General features: G+C 49.4%; 1 protein-coding gene across 5 annotated transcripts; it reads left to right on the top strand.

Moving 5' to 3' along the window:
* Window positions 1–1,899: 1,899 nt before the first annotated feature.
* Window positions 1,900–16,087, top strand: myom1b (myomesin 1b). 5 transcript variants are annotated; one of them, XR_008694633.1, is made up of 40 exons: window positions 1,901–2,048; window positions 2,424–2,628; window positions 3,516–3,650; window positions 3,733–3,907; window positions 4,465–4,622; window positions 4,700–4,792; window positions 5,336–5,424; window positions 5,528–5,569; window positions 5,657–5,818; window positions 5,890–6,051; window positions 6,851–6,992; window positions 7,062–7,261; window positions 7,331–7,384; window positions 7,463–7,587; window positions 7,665–7,848; window positions 7,948–8,122; window positions 8,201–8,322; window positions 10,239–10,435; window positions 10,518–10,644; window positions 10,729–10,913; window positions 10,996–11,110; window positions 11,182–11,338; window positions 11,428–11,534; window positions 11,626–11,670; window positions 11,757–11,893; window positions 11,994–12,138; window positions 12,251–12,310; window positions 12,382–12,449; window positions 12,526–12,639; window positions 13,009–13,068; window positions 13,306–13,393; window positions 13,474–13,512; window positions 13,587–13,692; window positions 13,812–13,975; window positions 14,103–14,139; window positions 14,325–14,347; window positions 14,458–14,513; window positions 14,596–14,811; window positions 15,535–15,861; window positions 15,948–16,087. XR_008694633.1 is itself a non-coding variant. In XM_055508599.1 (39 exons), exons 2-39 carry the CDS (start codon window positions 2,486–2,488, stop codon window positions 15,601–15,603), a joined length of 4,476 nt encoding a protein of 1,491 aa, XP_055364574.1. In that variant the 5' UTR covers window positions 1,901–2,048; window positions 2,424–2,485; the 3' UTR covers window positions 15,604–15,889. The 5 variants fall into 5 exon arrangements, 4 of the variants coding, with proteins under 4 accessions (XP_055364575.1, XP_055364574.1, XP_029003058.2 ...); XM_055508599.1 differs by lacking the exon at window positions 15,948–16,087 and having other exon boundaries at window positions 15,535–15,889; XM_055508600.1 differs by lacking the exons at window positions 13,009–13,068; window positions 15,535–15,861; window positions 15,948–16,087 and adding an exon at window positions 9,370–9,831 and having other exon boundaries at window positions 1,900–2,048; window positions 14,596–15,450.
* The last annotated feature ends 1,032 nt before the right edge of the window (window positions 16,088–17,119 follow it).

The following is a 17,119-nucleotide window of genomic DNA, read 5'->3' as shown; positions in this document are numbered from 1 at the left end:
ACTCCACATCCTCCTGTGAGTTGTGCAACGCGAGGCAAAGGTTAAATTATGCTGCAGCAATGCTCCACCAATAATGAAAACGTATTGGAGACTAGTAATAGGCATTCCATTATATTTAGTATATACTAAAATAACACCCATTGTACAATACACACCTATTTAATGTTGCAGTTGGAGGGACAGATTTGAACTATTTCAAATATTCCTCAATAATCATTTAGGTTATATATTCCCCGCCAGTTTTACTGCTAAATTTATTAATGTGTATGTTTGTATTATGTGACATTGTTTATGACATAGTAGGAATAATACAAGGGGGCATGAATTGTAACAGTCTGTCCACTGTGGGTCAGACAACAGCTGGTATGTGGTTATTGCTGTAAAGTGAGGCTTACTGCAGCAGGAATTCAGGAGCAACATGTGGAACTGTTGACTCACAGGTTAAAACAAGCCACATCTGTCTTTTCTCTGCAGCTGTCATATCATTTTCCAGTATGATAACCAAATGCTTGAACTTGGGCCACAAATAAGCACAACTAATTGTCAGGGACTAGAAGAAGATTATTTTTGTTTAGCTTTATTATACTTTCTAGTTCAGCCCTCTGCTTTTTTTAGTTCTATAGTAGTGTTGCTTCCGATCACTAGAGGGTGCCAGTGCCACAGGAAACTTTAGATTGACTGATATTCAACCTGTATCATCGTTTATACGCATTTACTTTGCCAAACCAGACCTTCAGGACTCTGTGTGAACTCATTGAGTGTGTCCATAATTTAAATGTTCATATAGCCTTGGTGTATGAAGGTTCTAAAAAACAAACACACTATATAAATAGATCCCTAATCTCTATAAGATCCCTGGAGATCTATATACTGCTGGAATTTCCTGGACAGCTGAATCCAGTAACACACTGCTGATGTGAAACATGAAGGGATTTGAGAAGTAACAGTATGTCATTTATGGACTTGTTATTTATGATTAATAAAATCAAACATTAGACACAGCCAGGCCACATGTAAAAAGCTTAAAAGAAAATCCATGAGCTATTTTTTGTTTTGATTTTGAACAAGATAGTAATTGTGTTGCATATTTTTTCATTGTTTCCAATTTCAAACTAAGCAACACAGCATCTCGTGCCAACTGAACATTTATTTTACAAACATGAGTGTTTATTGTAACTGTCTTTGTATTTCATTGTTGTGGCTCAGGGTTAAGGTCATTGAACTATGCAGCTGGTTGTGACATTATCCCCCACGTGATAAATACTTTCTATCCTATGTTCATCAACAGCATGCAGTGTTGTGACCCAGCTTAACGCTTCGTATTAGTTCAGGTTGCTGATGATCTCTTTTGATGAGCTGCCAGGACATTTTAAAAATGAGTCGTGCTGAAGACTGGTGGTCAAAGGCCAAAAATTCTGTTTAACAAAAGAACAAAAGTGTTCAGCAACATGTGTTTGGATGGAAACTGAGCAGGTGTGGACTTCCACAACAAGGTCCAAACATCTGTGGTGGAAAAACTAAATATTGGCCAAACCTGTTGACAGACCTATTCATGTTCACGTTTGTGTCAAGCTAAGTTTACCTCAAATGTTTTATTCATGTCATTGTTTCTTTAAGTTTGTGTTTATGACCACGGGGGGAAAGAGGAGAGACAGTTTTTATTTAAGAGAACAAAGTTGTGTTTCTTTCATTTTTTCTATAATGCCCCCCCGCCCCTTCCTTAAAGCAGTTAGAATCTTGAGTGGATTGCTTGAAGAATAGCATTAAAGGACAACACAAAGACCAAAACACAGATAAATGTGTTTACCTGCACTGTCATAGACCTGCAGCCATAAATGTGTTGCACTGTGGGAGTCGACTCGCCCCCCAGCTCTGCTCTCAGCTATATTTATCTCCACCCTCGCCATACAAGGCTGTGACTGCTGCTTGGACTCTTCGGCCAGGCCAACATTATTTTTGTTGTGTAGACCACAGTGTGGCACGCACCAACCTGCAGGTCTGCTGGGTTGTTTCCTCTACAGCTTTGAGGTTTAGGGACTGCGTGTGGGGTAAGTTGTAGCTGCTGCACAGGGATAAGATGCTCGTTTCTCTAAGCATGGAGAAATTCTGCCTGATGGCCTGAATCTAATATCGTGCCTTGGTAGCTGATTTTGCAGGTTTAATGATGACAAGGCATCCTTCACTTCAAGTTTCTTTGGGCTCATGTAATTATTTTGACTTTGAATCTTTATTATAATTGTGAATATGAGCATCATGTGGATTCCATAACTTCAAGAAGTGTTTTCTTTTTTCACTTTGAGATTAACTCTTCATGTTCCGCTAGACAAAGAACATGTTGAAGGAAATGTGAAGCGTGTCCAGATTGTGAATGCTGAATCACAGCTGTTGATCCACATTCTTTTCATCACCACCGAACCGACCAGACGCCCAAACAGGCAGCGAGGCTCCTAAAAAGTCAGAGCAGGTACGAGGAGAGACCTGCAGCATGTCTGGATCTATACCCTTCTACCAGAAGCACCACCGCCACTATGACCGCGGCTACCGTAGCAGGGAGGCCGAGTCAAAGCTGAGCCAGTACCAGTCCAGCAGCAGGTACAGTGCTGCCAGCAGCACTAGCAGCAGCAGGCGGTAAGGAGGAGGAGGAGGATGGAGCCGTCTTTGTCCCTGCAAAGTCCCACTACTCCTGTAACACTAGCATCAGGTTCATGTAGCTCCCTCTCACTGGATCCCATCCCTGTGAAAGGTCATCCTTATTGACACGTAACCCTCTTTCTCCATCTTTGACGCTGCTGAACCCACAGTCACCGCAGACAACAGCTCTGAATCCTGCATGGGGTCATTGCATGGAGATTGGGAGGTGCCCTGTGCATGTTCACAAACCTTCACACTCCAAGTAACACATTTCTTCCTGAGTGACTCAAGCTGTAAGAAAATGTGACGGTAAATGGCATAAAACGGTTGAAGGTTGTCACCTGCTTTAATTTATTTCCAGTGGATGAAGGTTGTTGATGGTCAAATGCCGTAGATCATTGTGATTACTCATCAGGAAGATGGATATCGTCTTCAAATTGTCGTAAGGGAATGTTATGTACACTGATGATGATCAAGATGTCTATAAGTCCGTCGTTTTCAGTGCCTGGTAAATTTTTAAGAGTCCTCGTCTGTCGAGTGTGAAGAGGCTGATGTGAGACACCATCTGATCTTTGCTGTGTCATGACTGTGGGCTACTGGGCAAAGCCACAGATACTTAATCTTTGCTGTGGAAAGCGGGATCGTAATGTCACGATGCTTCAACCGAAGTTGGTTATGAGAACAATATCAACCTCCACCATCGCCTCTAACACTCACCTCCTGCAGACTGTGTTGCCCTCCGTCTAACGGTGCCGTGGTCTTTATTGATTTTCCACTGAATAACTGTGCAGCTGTAATCAAATCCCCCCTCGTCGCCACATGCTAATGTTGTGTGAATAGCTGTCTGGCTGTGTGCCAGGCTCATGGTATTCTGTCTGTCTCAGACTTAACCTGTCTTCACTTTCTGGGCTGGACGAGTGCCGTGTGAGCCCCACTCCAAAGAGAGCCAAGCCAACTTACTTGGCTGTGGACAAAGAGAACCAAATCATCGGCTATGTAGTGCCTATCTTCAGGGGCAGGTAACGAACGTCTTCACCACACGAAACTGTTTCTTTTGTGACGTTATTCCAGATTTAACGGTTCTGCTGTGTCCACTCGCAGTCAAGAGTTTGCTTCTGGAGTTTCGGACACAGAGGGAGCAAGGGGGAGGGACACATCATCGCACATGGCTCGCAGGGGCTTGTTCACCAGTGGCCTGGAGATGGAGCGGTCAGAGCAGATCTCCAGGAAGGAGGCCATGCGCGAGTCGGCCGAGCGCATCTCTATGAGCAAAAGGGTCAGTGAGAAAAGGGCTTTGGGAGACGTTCCAGGAGGTCCACGGACCCGCTGCCCCTTAGAGCCACACGGAAACATAAGCAGAAATGCCCGGTGCCTGTGGTCTGGCGCTTGTTCTTACTACTCTTACACAACAGAGGTATTTATGTTCCTGGGTGATTACAGTATGAAGCACTACGCAGCCTCTCATTGAGGATTATAAAAGCCGTGAGCACCTCACTGTATTCATGCGCGTCCACTCTGCCAGAGAGACGCAAGAGCGGGTGAGAAATTCCTCAGGAGATCGCCTTTCTGGAGACACTGAAGCAGCGTCTCGTGGGAGCTGTAGTACTATGTGCTGAGTTATTAGATGTGCAGCTACTGTAGCAGACATACCCACATCACACGTGTTACAACCAAACACACATGTGCATGTGTAAAATAAATGAAGACATGTTGGGATTTTGCTTCGTTTCTGCATCAAGCATGAGCTGTGGATGAACATATGGCAATTTATCAGGTTTAATTGAATCAGTGTTAAGGATTCGCTGGGCTCATGCTTTTATTTCCGTGCTTCAGATCCATGAACACGAGGAGCACTTCAAACGCATGAACGAAGACAGCCTGATGCACGCCCCAGAGTTCGTGATCAAGCCGCGCTCCCACACCGTGTGGGAGAAGCAGTGTGTGCGGCTGCACTGCACCGTCAGCGGCTGGCCCAACCCGCGGGTCGTCTGGTGGGTCCCGTCCACGTCCAGCCCGTCCTCTCGAACTCCTGCTCCACTCACTTTCCTTGTCCTCTGTGTCTTTTAAGGTACAAAAACAATGTGGCCATTGACCCGCTCGCCAACCCGGGCAAGTTTAAGATTGAGAGCAGATACAACGTGCACTCGCTGGAGGTGAACAAGTATGTGAACACCTGTACTGACCTTATAAACGGGGGCGTGTCCTAAGGGTTTAAAGGCAGATGATTGACAGGGGATAGACAGATGATGGCATCATTTGCAGGAACTGTGTGAATCCTATTAGATATGTGACACCCGGCTCTATAAATAGCAGTTGATAACGGTCAACAGCACCTACTCTCACTGCAGCGTCCTCTTTCAGTCAAAGCTGGAACCAGTGGAAAGAGTCCAGACTTCAGTCACGTGTTTGTGCCTCTGACAAAGCGCCTCTGTAGAGAAAGCTTTAAATCTAACGTTGGCACCTTTTGTCCCCTGCAGCCTGAGATTTAGCCTCTGTTACTTACATACAACCCACCTGGTGCAAGTGACATCACCGGCGGCGTCTATTTATTGCCAGAGCATTCCTGGCGGGGGGTCATGGGGCGCGTTGCAGCCAGAGCTCACATAGTTGGTGTTATTTGCACGGCTGAACCGTACACGCGGTTCCCTGAAAGGCAGAATGTGTGCATCACGGACACCGATCAGCTGATGCTCTCCTCTTTCAGGTGCGATTTTGATGACACGGCGCAGTATCGCGTCTCCGCCATGAACGCCAAGGGAGAGCTGTCGGCATTCGCCTCCATCGTGGTCAAGAGTAGGTTTCACGGCGTAACCATAAACGACCTGGAGCTCAGAAGTCAAATAGTCGGGAAAAACTAGAAAAAGCTGTTGATTATGTTGGTTGTGACTCTTTACAGGGTTCAAAGGGGAAGTTGATGATTCCCTGCCAGCCCCCAGACGTGAGTGTCAAACACCAGTAGAAAACCCCAAATGCACCTTTAAGGTCATCGTAAGAACTGTTGCTACAACTGACTCTCAATCTGCAGACGGCCCCGTCTCTGAGTACGGCATCACCTTCCAGACTCACATTGTGGACAAGTTCGGCGTGTCGTTTGGAAGAGAGGGCGAGACCATGAGTTTGGGCTGCACGGTCGTCATCTCGCCGCCTCTGCACCGCTACCAGCCAGAGGTGGAGTGGTACCGAGACGGTAGGTGGAAGGCAGCGGCCGCCGTCACTCTGGCTAAATGGGCCCTTTCATCTCGGTGTCTTCTTGTCCAGACGTCCTGCTGGCTCCTTCCAAATGGCACCACATGCACTGGAGTGGAGACCGGGCCACGCTGACGTTCACGCACCTCAACAAAGAGGATGAGGGGCTCTACACCCTGAGGGTCACCACCAAGTCTGGATACGAAACCTACTCGGCCTATCTGTTTGTCAGAGGTAGATGCTGGGATCACCTTTAAGTTGTTGATGGATGCGTCAAGATATTACTTCTATTTTCATATCAGCCGTCACTCAGTGTCATTTATCTGGCTTTGCTTTTGCCAAGTATGTCATTAGATCAGGGTCAGAATCACAACAACACAGAGTCTGGCTCTGAATGTGCGTGGGTGGCTTTAAATAAGACATCTTTATTAAAGGAGTGGAAGAAGTGGTTGGAGAAGCTGAGCTGTCCCAGACATTCTGACCTTCACAGGGAAACAATGAGCCAAAAGAAGAGGCCAGGTAGGGAACGCGATGAGTCCGCCTGGAGTCAGGCTAATCTTAGAGAGCTCAGCGGTGGAATGAGAAAAGCTCCCAGCAGAGACACTGTGAATATCTGCTTCAAGGAGAGACGATGGGCAGCGTCGGTCTCCACATCAGCCAAAACACCGTCTGGATGCAATTAAATGACAACAACAGCAGAGAGGAAACCAGGAAAGGAGCCTGTGTTGGGGACGACCTGTACATACACATTACATGATGTTTCCATGACATGATGCAGCTCTGTGTGGTGAAGCCTCTTTTATTTCCCTCTTATCTTATCCTCTGTCACTCTGGGGAGAGCTGCTGCTAATTCCGTCCTCCTGCTGCTGATTACTCCCAGCTTGTGTTTGAGCCGGAGGCCAGAGGCACGTCTGGCATTTGGCCCTGCAGCCACACGGCTGAAACACACCAAACAATAGCAATAGTAGGAAGGAGCCGCTGTGGACAGAGAAAACATGAAAACACAGGCTAACGGCTCTTATGTTGGTGTTAGATGCTGACGCTGAAGTGGAAGGAGCTCCGGGTGCTCCACTGGACGTTCGCTGTCTGGACGCCAACAAGGATTACATCATCGTCACCTGGAAGCAGCCGGCCGTGGACGGCGGCAGCTCCATCCTGGGCTACTTCGTCGACAGGTCAGGCAGCCGTCGCATTAGTGACGCGTGAAACAAGCTCATGCCTTCTGAACCGTGGGGTTTTTACAGGTGTGAGGTGGGAACCGCCCACTGGATCCAGTGCAATGACACGCCGGTCAAGTTCGCCCGCTTCCCCGTCACCGGCCTGGTGGAGGGCCGCTCCTACACCTTCCGCGTGCGCGCCGTCAACAAGAGCGGCATCAGCCACCCGTCCAGGGTGTCTGAACCGGTGGCGGCCATGGACCCAGCGGACCGGGCCCGCATGAGAGGTACCGACTGCAGCCGCGGCGTCCTCGCAGAAAGCGCACATTACTAAAACCCTCCTTTTTCTGCGTCAGGTACCTCTGCTCCCTGGACCGGCCAGATCATCGTCACGGAGGAGGAACCTGCAGGTAGGGATGAGTAGAGCGGCACCCGTTTCCATGGCGACCGGGCCTCTATCACGGTGGGTTTTGTCTTCCGCCGACCAGAGGGCGTCGTCCCCGGCAAACCTCGCGAGCTGCAGGTGACTGAGGCGACCAAGAACTACGTGGTGCTGAGCTGGAAGCCGCCGGGGGAGAAGGGCCTGGAGGGCGTCATGTACTACGTGGAAAAGGTATCACACGCCTTCATGCCCACTGAAGCCCTCAGAGGCCAGTGCACGTGACGCATGTCCGTGTCCCCGCGTGTCAGTGCGTCTCCGGCACAGACAGCTGGCAGAGGGTGAACACCGAGATCCCCGTCAAGTCGCCTCGCTTCGCGCTGTTCGACCTCGCCGAGGGCAAATCCTACAGCTTCCGCGTGCGCTGCTGCAACGCGGCCGGCGTCGGGGAGCCGTCGGAGCCCACGGGAGCGACCACGGTCGGAGACAAGCTCGGTCTGGCGACACACCACACACACACACACACGCGCATGGCTGTGGCGGCGAGTCGCCCGCGGTTCCTGACGTAGGCGCGTGCGCGGTTGTGGTCCCCAGATATCCCATCAGCCCCGGGGAAGGTTGTCCCCACCAGAAACACGGACACGTCGGTGGTGGTGTCCTGGGAGGCGTCTCGTGATGCCACTGAGCTGGTGGGCTACTACATCGAGGGCAGCGTCGTGGGCAGCAGCGTGTGGGAGCCGTGCAACAACAAACCCGTGAAGGCAACCAGGTACGGTCCCAGCTTCAGCCTCCGGTGGGCGCTGCGTTCAATGCCTGACCGCTGTCCCGTCGGACCTCGGTTCTCCAGGTTCATCTGCCACGGTCTGACCACCGGAGAGAAGTACGTGTTCCGGGTGAGGGCCGTGAACGCCGCGGGCCTCAGCCAGTTCTCCCAGGAGTCGGAGCCGGTGGAGGTGAAGGCTGCTATCGGTGAGTGGAGCGATGTCGCGGGAGGATAAAGACAGTCAGAGGAGGCTGAGAGCGGCGGGTCGTGTTATCTGTCCGTTTAGATCAGTCTCTTTAACGTGTTTAAAGCTGTTGCTCTGTGGAGCCGTGTTTTTTCATCATAAAGCACATACGGCCCCACTCTGTCACCCTGCCATCGTCCTGTGCCCCACATACCCACCACCCTGTCGGCCACACACCCCCCCCACCCACCACCACCACCACCACCTCCCTCCCCCCTGCACAGCCTGAGGCAGGGTCCGGACTTGTAGACTTCCTCTAATTTGGGTCAGTGCGATCCAATTCAGCGGTGGTTACAAACCAGTCCAGCACCGCCCACAGCGCCGCCATTATCCTGCCTGTTACCTGAGCACGCGACATGCTGGAGATCCCACATGGTGCTAGAGGTACCAACACCCCCACTGGTACCGTTCTGTTGCTCTGTCCTAACATCTACCAGCGTTTGACCCGGCAGCGGTGCCGTTCTGTTGGAATGCATGGGCTTTTTATATTCATGCCACAACAGAACGCTGCTGTTACTGCTTCCTTCTGATGTCCTGCACGGGCTCTGCATGATGAATAAAAACAACTTTCACCTCTTGCGTGTCACATTCACTGACCAGCTCTGTCGGAGCAGCATGCGGAACGTCCCACAGCAACCAGGACCGGCTGTATCGTGTGCATTAGCTCATCATTTCATCCCAAGTCTCAGATAGAGGTGATGAAACCTGTTGGCATCACTGCTACACAGTGTGTTTCCATAAAGGCATGCGCCCACACACACACACACACACACACACACACACACACACACACACACACACACACACACACACACACACACACACACACACACACACTGCCTGCGTGTTCTCACATGGATGTCACTTGTGACCATCTTGTCTTCATTTTTCCCTCCCAGTCAGATGAAGACATTTTAGCAGCTGATTTGTATTTTTCATGCTTATGATGTTTCGATCTGTCGCCCGTCTCCTAAAAGCCTCTTCTGCTTCTCTCTGCTAACTCCTGTAGGGGGCGGCATCCCTCACGGTGTGTTGCCCGAGACGGGGCCAGGGGGTAACATGGGCCCACTAATCGAGCACAGGCCACACTGGACGGGCACGCATGACCCTGTCCAGTCCCCTCCTCACACTGCGCAAGCGTGCAATCAGAAAACTCAGGCTGACACTGAACCCCGGGCGGGGCGCCGCGCCGCCGGCGCAGGCCTCACGCGGGTCAGCCAACCCCAGGGGGGCGCCAGCGAGTCCTGGGCCCCCGTCCTGGCTAAAGACCTGCTCTCAGAGTCTGTGTCAGACTCAGTTTCCAGCTCACTCACTGACAAAGTCACGGCAGCGCAGTTAGAGCCGGTCACTGCTGAGGTCCAGCATCGGGCCGCGGACGCGGCCGACGGGCCTGAGGCCGAGCGGGCGCGTAAGTTCTCTGTAGATGCGTCTGCTAAACGGGACAAAGCAGGACCCCGGACGGAGACGGGAGGTGAGCACCGGACCCCTCCATCAAATCCCAAAACGTGGAAGCAACAACCCCCCACCCCCACGTAGGACCTATGACAATCTACACAAACATTCCAAGTATGATTAGCATATAAGAACAAATATATGTTTTTTTCCACTTTAAGGTAAGTTACTGTGAAACAACACCAGAGCTTAACTGATCACAGCCGCTTGTCAGAGGTTTTGCTGGCTGCCACTTTCCCACAACCTCCTCCTTTTGTAGCTCTAGAGAAAACGATAAGAGAAAAGAGCGAACCCACAAAACTGCCAGCATCCAGAGAATAAACTAATAGTATCTGCTGGGCCGCTGTTTGCTTCAGCCTCCCGTTACATCGGCCTGTAGCTCTGCTGTGACGCTGTGCCGTTAACCTGAGCCGTCTGTCACCCCAGCCTCCCCCGCTCCTCCCTACGGCATCAGTGTGCTGGAGTGTGTGCGCGACTCCATGGTGCTGGCCTGGAAGCAGCCCAGCTGCGCCGGCGGCGCCGACATCACCGGCTACTTCGTGGATTACCGCGAGGTCGCCGATGGCGTTCCCGGCAAGTGGCACGAGGCCAACATCAGGGCCGTCAGCGAGAGGGCCTACAGAGTGAGCGCCTCGGCAAATAGAAACATCACCCCGGTTTTAGAGCGATGTACGATGGGAGGACTGTGTGTGTCTTTGACTGCAGGTGTGTGACCTGAAGGAGAACAGGAAGTATCAGTTCCAGGTGCGAGCGGCCAACATGGCGGGCGTGGGCATCCCGTCTCGTCCCAGTGACACCTTCCTGTGTGAGGAGTGGACCATCGCCGTGCCGGGTCGGTCAGACTTAACAAAATAAAAGCGTGCCATCCACAGCTTCCTTGTTGGGATGCCTCCATTTTATTTACCTTCCACCACAGGACCCCCTCATGATCTGCAGCTGAGAGAAGTGCGCAGTGACTCTCTGGTGTTGCTATGGAAACCGCCCGTGTACCAGGGACGCGATCCGGTCAACGGCTACTATGTGGACATCAAGGAAGGGGACGCGCCGGAGGAGGCCTGGAGAGGCGTCAACAGCAAGGCCACGGAGGCCACGTACCTCAAGGTGGGCGGCAGCCGGGGCCGGTTCCTCCGGGAGCTTCTTGTTGTTCGAGGCGCTTCAGCGATATTTCCCCGTCACCTCACAGATTCAGCATCTGAAAGAGGGCGAGACGTACGTGTTCCGCGTGCGCGCTCAGAACAAGGCCGGCGTTGGGAAGACCTCGGACGTCACGGAGCCGGTCCCAGCCGTGACCAAACCAGGTAAGACCGTATCGCAGGCAGCAGCTCCGCACGCCGCAGGGCTGCTCCTCTTTAACGCCGCGTGGGTTCAGGCACCAAGGAGATCGTGGTGAGCGTCGATGACGAGGGCATCGTCTCCCTGAACTTTGAATGCGGAGCCATGAAGCCCGACTCCAAATTTGTGTGGTCCAAGAATTACGAGGAAATCACAGAGCCAACTCGTCTGACGATCGAGACCAAGGGAAACAAGTGAGAGGGCCTCATGTCATTTAGAAGCTGAGACTCCTTGTTACAGCGTATTTCCTATTACTCCAATGCTGTCCTGCTTTGTTGTCCAGGTCCAAAGCTGCTTTCAAAGCTCTGGGGGAGGAGGATGTTGGAATTTACTCGTGCCTCGTGACCCACACTGATGGTGCTTCATCCAGTTACACTCTCTCTGAGCAAGGTTTGCTACGAAACAAAATGTAACGTAGAAGCTTTGAATCTGTGTGACCTCTGACCTCCATTAAAGGCCGTGTGCCTCTCACCTTTGACAGAACTCAAGAAGCTGCTGGAGATCAGTCATGACCACAAATTCCCCAGTGAGTGCATCTCTCTCATCCTCTCACTGCTGCCTTTACAAATGCCCGGCTGCGCTGGTTTCAACGCGTCCCCTCGCTTCTTCTAGTTATTCCCTTGAAGTCAGAGTTGGCCGTGGAGATGCTGGAAAAGGGCAAAGTTCGCTTCTGGCTGCAGGCGGAGAAGATCTCAGCAAACGGCAAAGTCGATTACGTGTTCAACGATAACGTTCTCTCTCAGGGCGAGGTCCGTGAGCAGAGACGGGAAACAATCTGTTATTCATAATATAACTGATTCATATGTATTCATCTTCAAGTGAAATGACGCTGTCAGCTTTGTTTTGCAGAAATACAAGATGAACTTTGACAAGAACACAGGGGTGATCGAGATGATCATGGATTCTTTGACCCCAGCTGACGAGGGCACGTTTACCTTCCAGCTGCAGGACGGGAAAGCGACCAACCAGTCCAGCCTGGTGCTCATAGGAGACGGTAGCTCACCATCAACACTAGGGGGCAGCAAAGCATCTGGGAAACCACTTTATTAATCTCATACGGACACATTACGTCTCATTGAGATGCTTTAATCCTTTTTTAACTTTAGTGTTCAAGAGTCTGCAGAAAGAATCCGAGTTCCAGCACAAAGAGTGGTTCAGAAAGCAAGGTATGGAAAACCCCTGGCTGGAAAATCTAGATTCATTTGGTAATTGACGAACACTGCCGTGTTTGTCCCAGGTCCTCATTTCATCGAGTATCTGAGCTACGAGGTGACCAACGAGTGCTGCGTTATACTCAAATGCAAGGTGAGACCTGCGCCCCCCACGCTGCGCGCTGCGCATGCGTGACGCTTTCACGACGCTCGGCTGCTTTGCGTTTCAGGTGGGCAACGTGAAGAAGGAGACCTCCGCGCTGTGGTACAAGGACGGACACGAGATCAAGTCGGACGAGCACCTGGGCTTCACCGAGGGCGTGCTGAAGCTGGAAATAGCTCAGGTGGGAAGACAGGGCACGAGAGGCCTTGATTCACGTTTCTATGTATATTTCTGTGCTGGGTTTGTTTGCATATATAACTGTAAATTCCTACACAGCTCAGTCGCCTCGATGTTCGCCCAAAAGATCAGAGTTTTGGAGAAAAAGTGACACATTTAGAGAAGAAGCAACGTCTTCAAAATCCATTTAAGACATTAGATGAACTCCCGTCAAACTGATCCATGATCTCCATCTCTGCGTCTGTCCCCTTCCTCTTTCTCCATCCTCATCCCGCTGTGTGGTCCTCTCCTGTCTGTCCGGTGGCGTGTTGTACAGTGGCATGCCCCGCTTCATTCCACATTTAAACATGATGTCACATGTGTCCCATTTCAGCGCGACTCCGCCGCGGCCACAGCAGAGTCCGCCGACGACGTGATCCGGAGAAGACTAAAAGTTGGGATCAGTTGTCTGTTGTGGTCATGGGCCAGTGGCCGCCTCTGGTTTTTGCCGTTCTGCCTGAGAATGCTTTATTTTGTTTGTTTGTCCGATTGCTTTTTTGCTTTCGTGTCATATATGTGTTTCTGCAGCATCCTTAGCAGAAGAGAAAAGCTTAGCTTTTCAGCTCACGTTACCACATCTTGGTGCCGTTTGTCAGTGGCAGTGCTTGATTTTTGTTTCTCTCGTTGTCAGATCTCCAAGAAGGATTCCGGTGTGTATGAGGTGGTTCTGAAGGACGACAGAGGAAAGGACACTTCTACACTGAACCTGACAAATCAAAGTAACGCAAAGAAGCCTCACAGATGATGTCAGTCAGTAAATGAACATGTCAGTTGAAATGATCTTTTTATTTTCTTTAAGGTTTCAAGGATTTAATGAACGAAGTCTTCAGTTTTATTGGTACGATGGAAATTTGCAATTTTAAGTGTGCTGAACTTCTGATAATGACATGTGGGCATTTTGTCAACATGCAGCAAACTCCTCCACTCCCCTAAAGATCACAAGCACAGATGAAGGCATCCGGCTCTACACATTTGTCAACTACTATAACGATTTACTCCAAGTGACGTGGCATTACAAGTGAGTACTAGAACATGATACTAATGAACCTGCTACAGCAGCGTGAAAAAGAAAGCAGCGCTGCGCAAGCACAGCATGTGTTCCACGCTAATGGCCGTCTGGGCCGTTTCCTGCGGCAGGGATTCCGCCATCGCCTTCTCGGACCGCATAAAGAGCGGCGTGGTGGGGGAGCAGCTGTGGCTTCAGATCAAAGAGCCCACGGAAAAGGACATGGGCAAATACGCCATCGAGTTCAACGACGGCAAGGGAGGCCTGAGGAGGTCCGTGGAGCTGTCTGGCCAAGGTGAGGCCCGGTCAAACCTCAGCTCGGTCGTAGCGTGATGCAGTTTTACTCTGTTCTGATTAATAATGAACATTAGAACCATTAAACAAACAAACAAACAAACGCCGTTGCTGTTTTTGTTCGGCAGCATTTGATGACGCCTTTGCAGAGTTTCAGAGACTGAAGTAAGTCACCAACTCACTCTACTGCTTTATGGAGCCACGTTTACTATTGTGTCATAACATTAAGTTCATGTAGCGCATCCCATAGTTTTATCATCAACAAGCTGAGTTACATCAACTTAAACTAAGACCTGAGGCTTCACATCTTGATTTAATACATTGCTCTTCTTCTTCTTCTGCATCCTCAGAGCTGCTGCTATCGCAGAGAGAAGTAAGTGATGCTGTGTCATCAATGAATGCTCACGAATGGACAGAAATGAGCCTTGGAAGCATGATAGTAATGTTTATACTAATGATTAAAACTAAAATGATGTTTTTCAGGCCGTGCTCGAGTAGCTGGAGGCCTCCCTGATGTGGTCACCATCCAGGAGGGCAAGGTGCACACTCGTCAGCACAAGGCATTACTGCAGAGTGCAGCGCAATGTTATGAACGCGTGCCGCGTCTCATTCCTCCCTCAGGCTCTCAACCTCACCTGCAACATCTCGGGCGACCCCGTGCCGGAGGTCACCTGGCTGAAGAACGACAGGGAGATCACGTCCGACGACCACTGCATCCTGAAGTTCGCGTCGGGCAAGTTCGCCAGCTTCACCATCACCGGCGTGACCGTGTCGGACTCCGGCAAGTACAGCATCCTGGTGAAGAACAAGTACGGCACGGAGAGCGGGGACTTCACCGTAAGTGTCTTCATCCCAGAAGAGGCGGGCGGCAAGAAAAAATAGAGGCGGTCCAAATCGTGTCGCGAATTTGTACAAAAAAAAAAATCTGCGGACGCCAGAAAGGTGCTTGAGGAGGTGTTGGATGTTTTGTGTAGAGTATAAACAGATATTTAGAGGTGCTGAATCTGAAAAAGGAATGTGGAGTGGGGTTAAGAATAATGAACCTTTTGACAATTGCATTTATGTTCACTGAGCTCATTTAAGAACTGGTGCAATTTGTGTCAAATATCATTCATTTTTCGGTGTTTGCTTTAGACTAAACTTTCCAGGTCACGCTGTAGTTTAAGACGAATTGATGGGATGGATGCAGCACAGAAGACAGTCAGTTATTTGAAAAAATGAGCCACCTCACAGACACAGTTTCCACTTTTCCCTTTTATTTGTTTGTTTCATTTCACTTTCACTGTCACATTATGATGAACGCTCTTCACCGCTGGTTTCACGTCCCAGTCCCAGTCCACCATTAATAATTCTGTCTTTGTGATGATGATATTAATGATCACACTGTAATGGCGACACTGTTAATGCCAACAACAGTGATTCTTTCTTCATTTCCCCTGTTTCTGGATGACACTAATAAAAAGCATGTGCCCCACACTTCCTCCTCCTCCTCCTCCTCTTTTTCTGAGTCGTTTCACGTTGGTTCGATCCTTCCACCTTTCACTTTCACTCTTGTTTCAGCCTGAAGATGAACCACCAGCATGGAGACCACCCCGTCTGTTCTATAATCCAACCCTTATCAAAATATAAGTTTCATTCACACATTGAGTTAATGCAGATATGCAGCAGCGTCCCTCCTTCAGACATCAGACACCCGTCTGTGACAGGAGCATATTACACAACATGCTGAGAAACATTTGCATGCACTCAGCATGAATGAAGAAATAACTAATGACATCATGACAACCATGTTCATGCACAGTGTATGTAGCTGTATAGTATTTGGTAGTGGAGTGGTCTCTCTGGAAATCAGTGATAGGTCTGCTAGGTCTTCATTGTGCTTCCTGGGTAAGTAGAGGAACTTTTGGCTAATAGCTGATTGTTATCACAGAACAATGGTTGTTTTCTTCGTCTAATGTACTGTCTCCTTCCAGTTGGAGGTAACAGAGGGGACACCTGACTTAGGAGTGACTTCATATTGGACTGACGCAGAAGGAAACGTGGTGTTTGGTCCAAACACCCCCAAAGAGAAGATGATGAGCTCAGTTACTGGAACGAAAACACAAAAACGAAAGAGTCAGTCTGCTGGAATGAAACCTGGGTTTTTGTGTGTGACGTAAGAGTGTGGCGATGAAATGTTGACCCATTGTTTCTTTTCAGAATCGGTAACCAAGACTCTTCTCGTGGAAAACGTTGAAGAGGACAAAGAGAGAAAACGTGAGGAAATAGCAGTGCAGCGAAACGACGGGAAGGTGGCAGCGGGTGCTGCAGCAGAACCAAGAGATTCAGAACCAGAGAGAAAAGAGGATGTCAGAGCAGAGGTTGACCCTTCACATGCTCCTGAGCAGCTCAAAGCACAAGCCTGAAAGCACTGAGTGACATATAGATTTACGTTTGCTGTGTCTGTCAGCGTATTACTAGCTATAATACATTAGCTCTTAAAAATAACAACATTATTCCATATTTGCATTTTATTGTGGTTTGTTTGCCTTAATAGGGCTAGTTTTGCTTCTATGGATATTTTGACAGTTTGGTTTAATAAAGGGCCTTTTTGCATTAAAAAAAGTACTGTTTTATGTAGGAATATGAAGATATGTTTTCTAAGAGACTACTATACAGGACAGAAACTCATCAGTCCATTAAACAAAAGGAACTGGTACATCTTTATACACCACAAAGTGACAAACATATGAATGTTGGAAACTTCTTCAAACATCCAGTCACAACTTCAACTGACTCAGCTGGCGTCAATTTAGGAAATGAAACTTTCTTCATCCTCTGAAGCAACTTGTGTTGATTCTGCTGAACTGGCCTGAATGAGGTTCCTTAAAGCCTCTCACCACCTGGAGGGCTGCTGCTGACCTCTTACCTCCAGATGTGCTCATGGCCTTCCTCACTGCTGGTTGCAGTTCATTTCAGGGCAAGGGCAGGATTCGTAAATAAACATGTTCTTGCGGATTTAAGGACAAATTTCTAATTAAAACACAATTATAACTGCGATATAATTTGTATATTGTTCCTGTACTTTTAATGTAGTGTGAAATACATTTTATATAATATATGCAAGAAGAGGTTTTACACAGTAGTATATGAAAACACAAAAGAC

Source organism: Betta splendens, chromosome 4 (genome assembly GCF_900634795.4).
Source record: "Betta splendens chromosome 4, fBetSpl5.4, whole genome shotgun sequence".
Classification (NCBI taxonomy): domain Eukaryota; kingdom Metazoa; phylum Chordata; class Actinopteri; order Anabantiformes; family Osphronemidae; genus Betta; species Betta splendens.
This window is presented reverse-complemented; position numbering and strand designations above follow the sequence as displayed.

Bases quoted from the DNA above. Each gene is read 5' to 3' on its own strand.
- myom1b (XM_055508600.1), top strand. From the start codon at position 2,486: ATGTCTGGATCTATACCCTTCTACCAGAAGCACCACCGCCACTATGAC. The intron at 12,311-12,381 runs GTATGGAAAACC...TGTTTGTCCCAG, and splicing joins AGAGTGGTTCAGAAAGCAAG to GTCCTCATTTCATCGAGTAT. The intron at 13,394-13,473 runs GTAACGCAAAGA...ATTTTCTTTAAG, and splicing joins ACTGAACCTGACAAATCAAA to GTTTCAAGGATTTAATGAAC.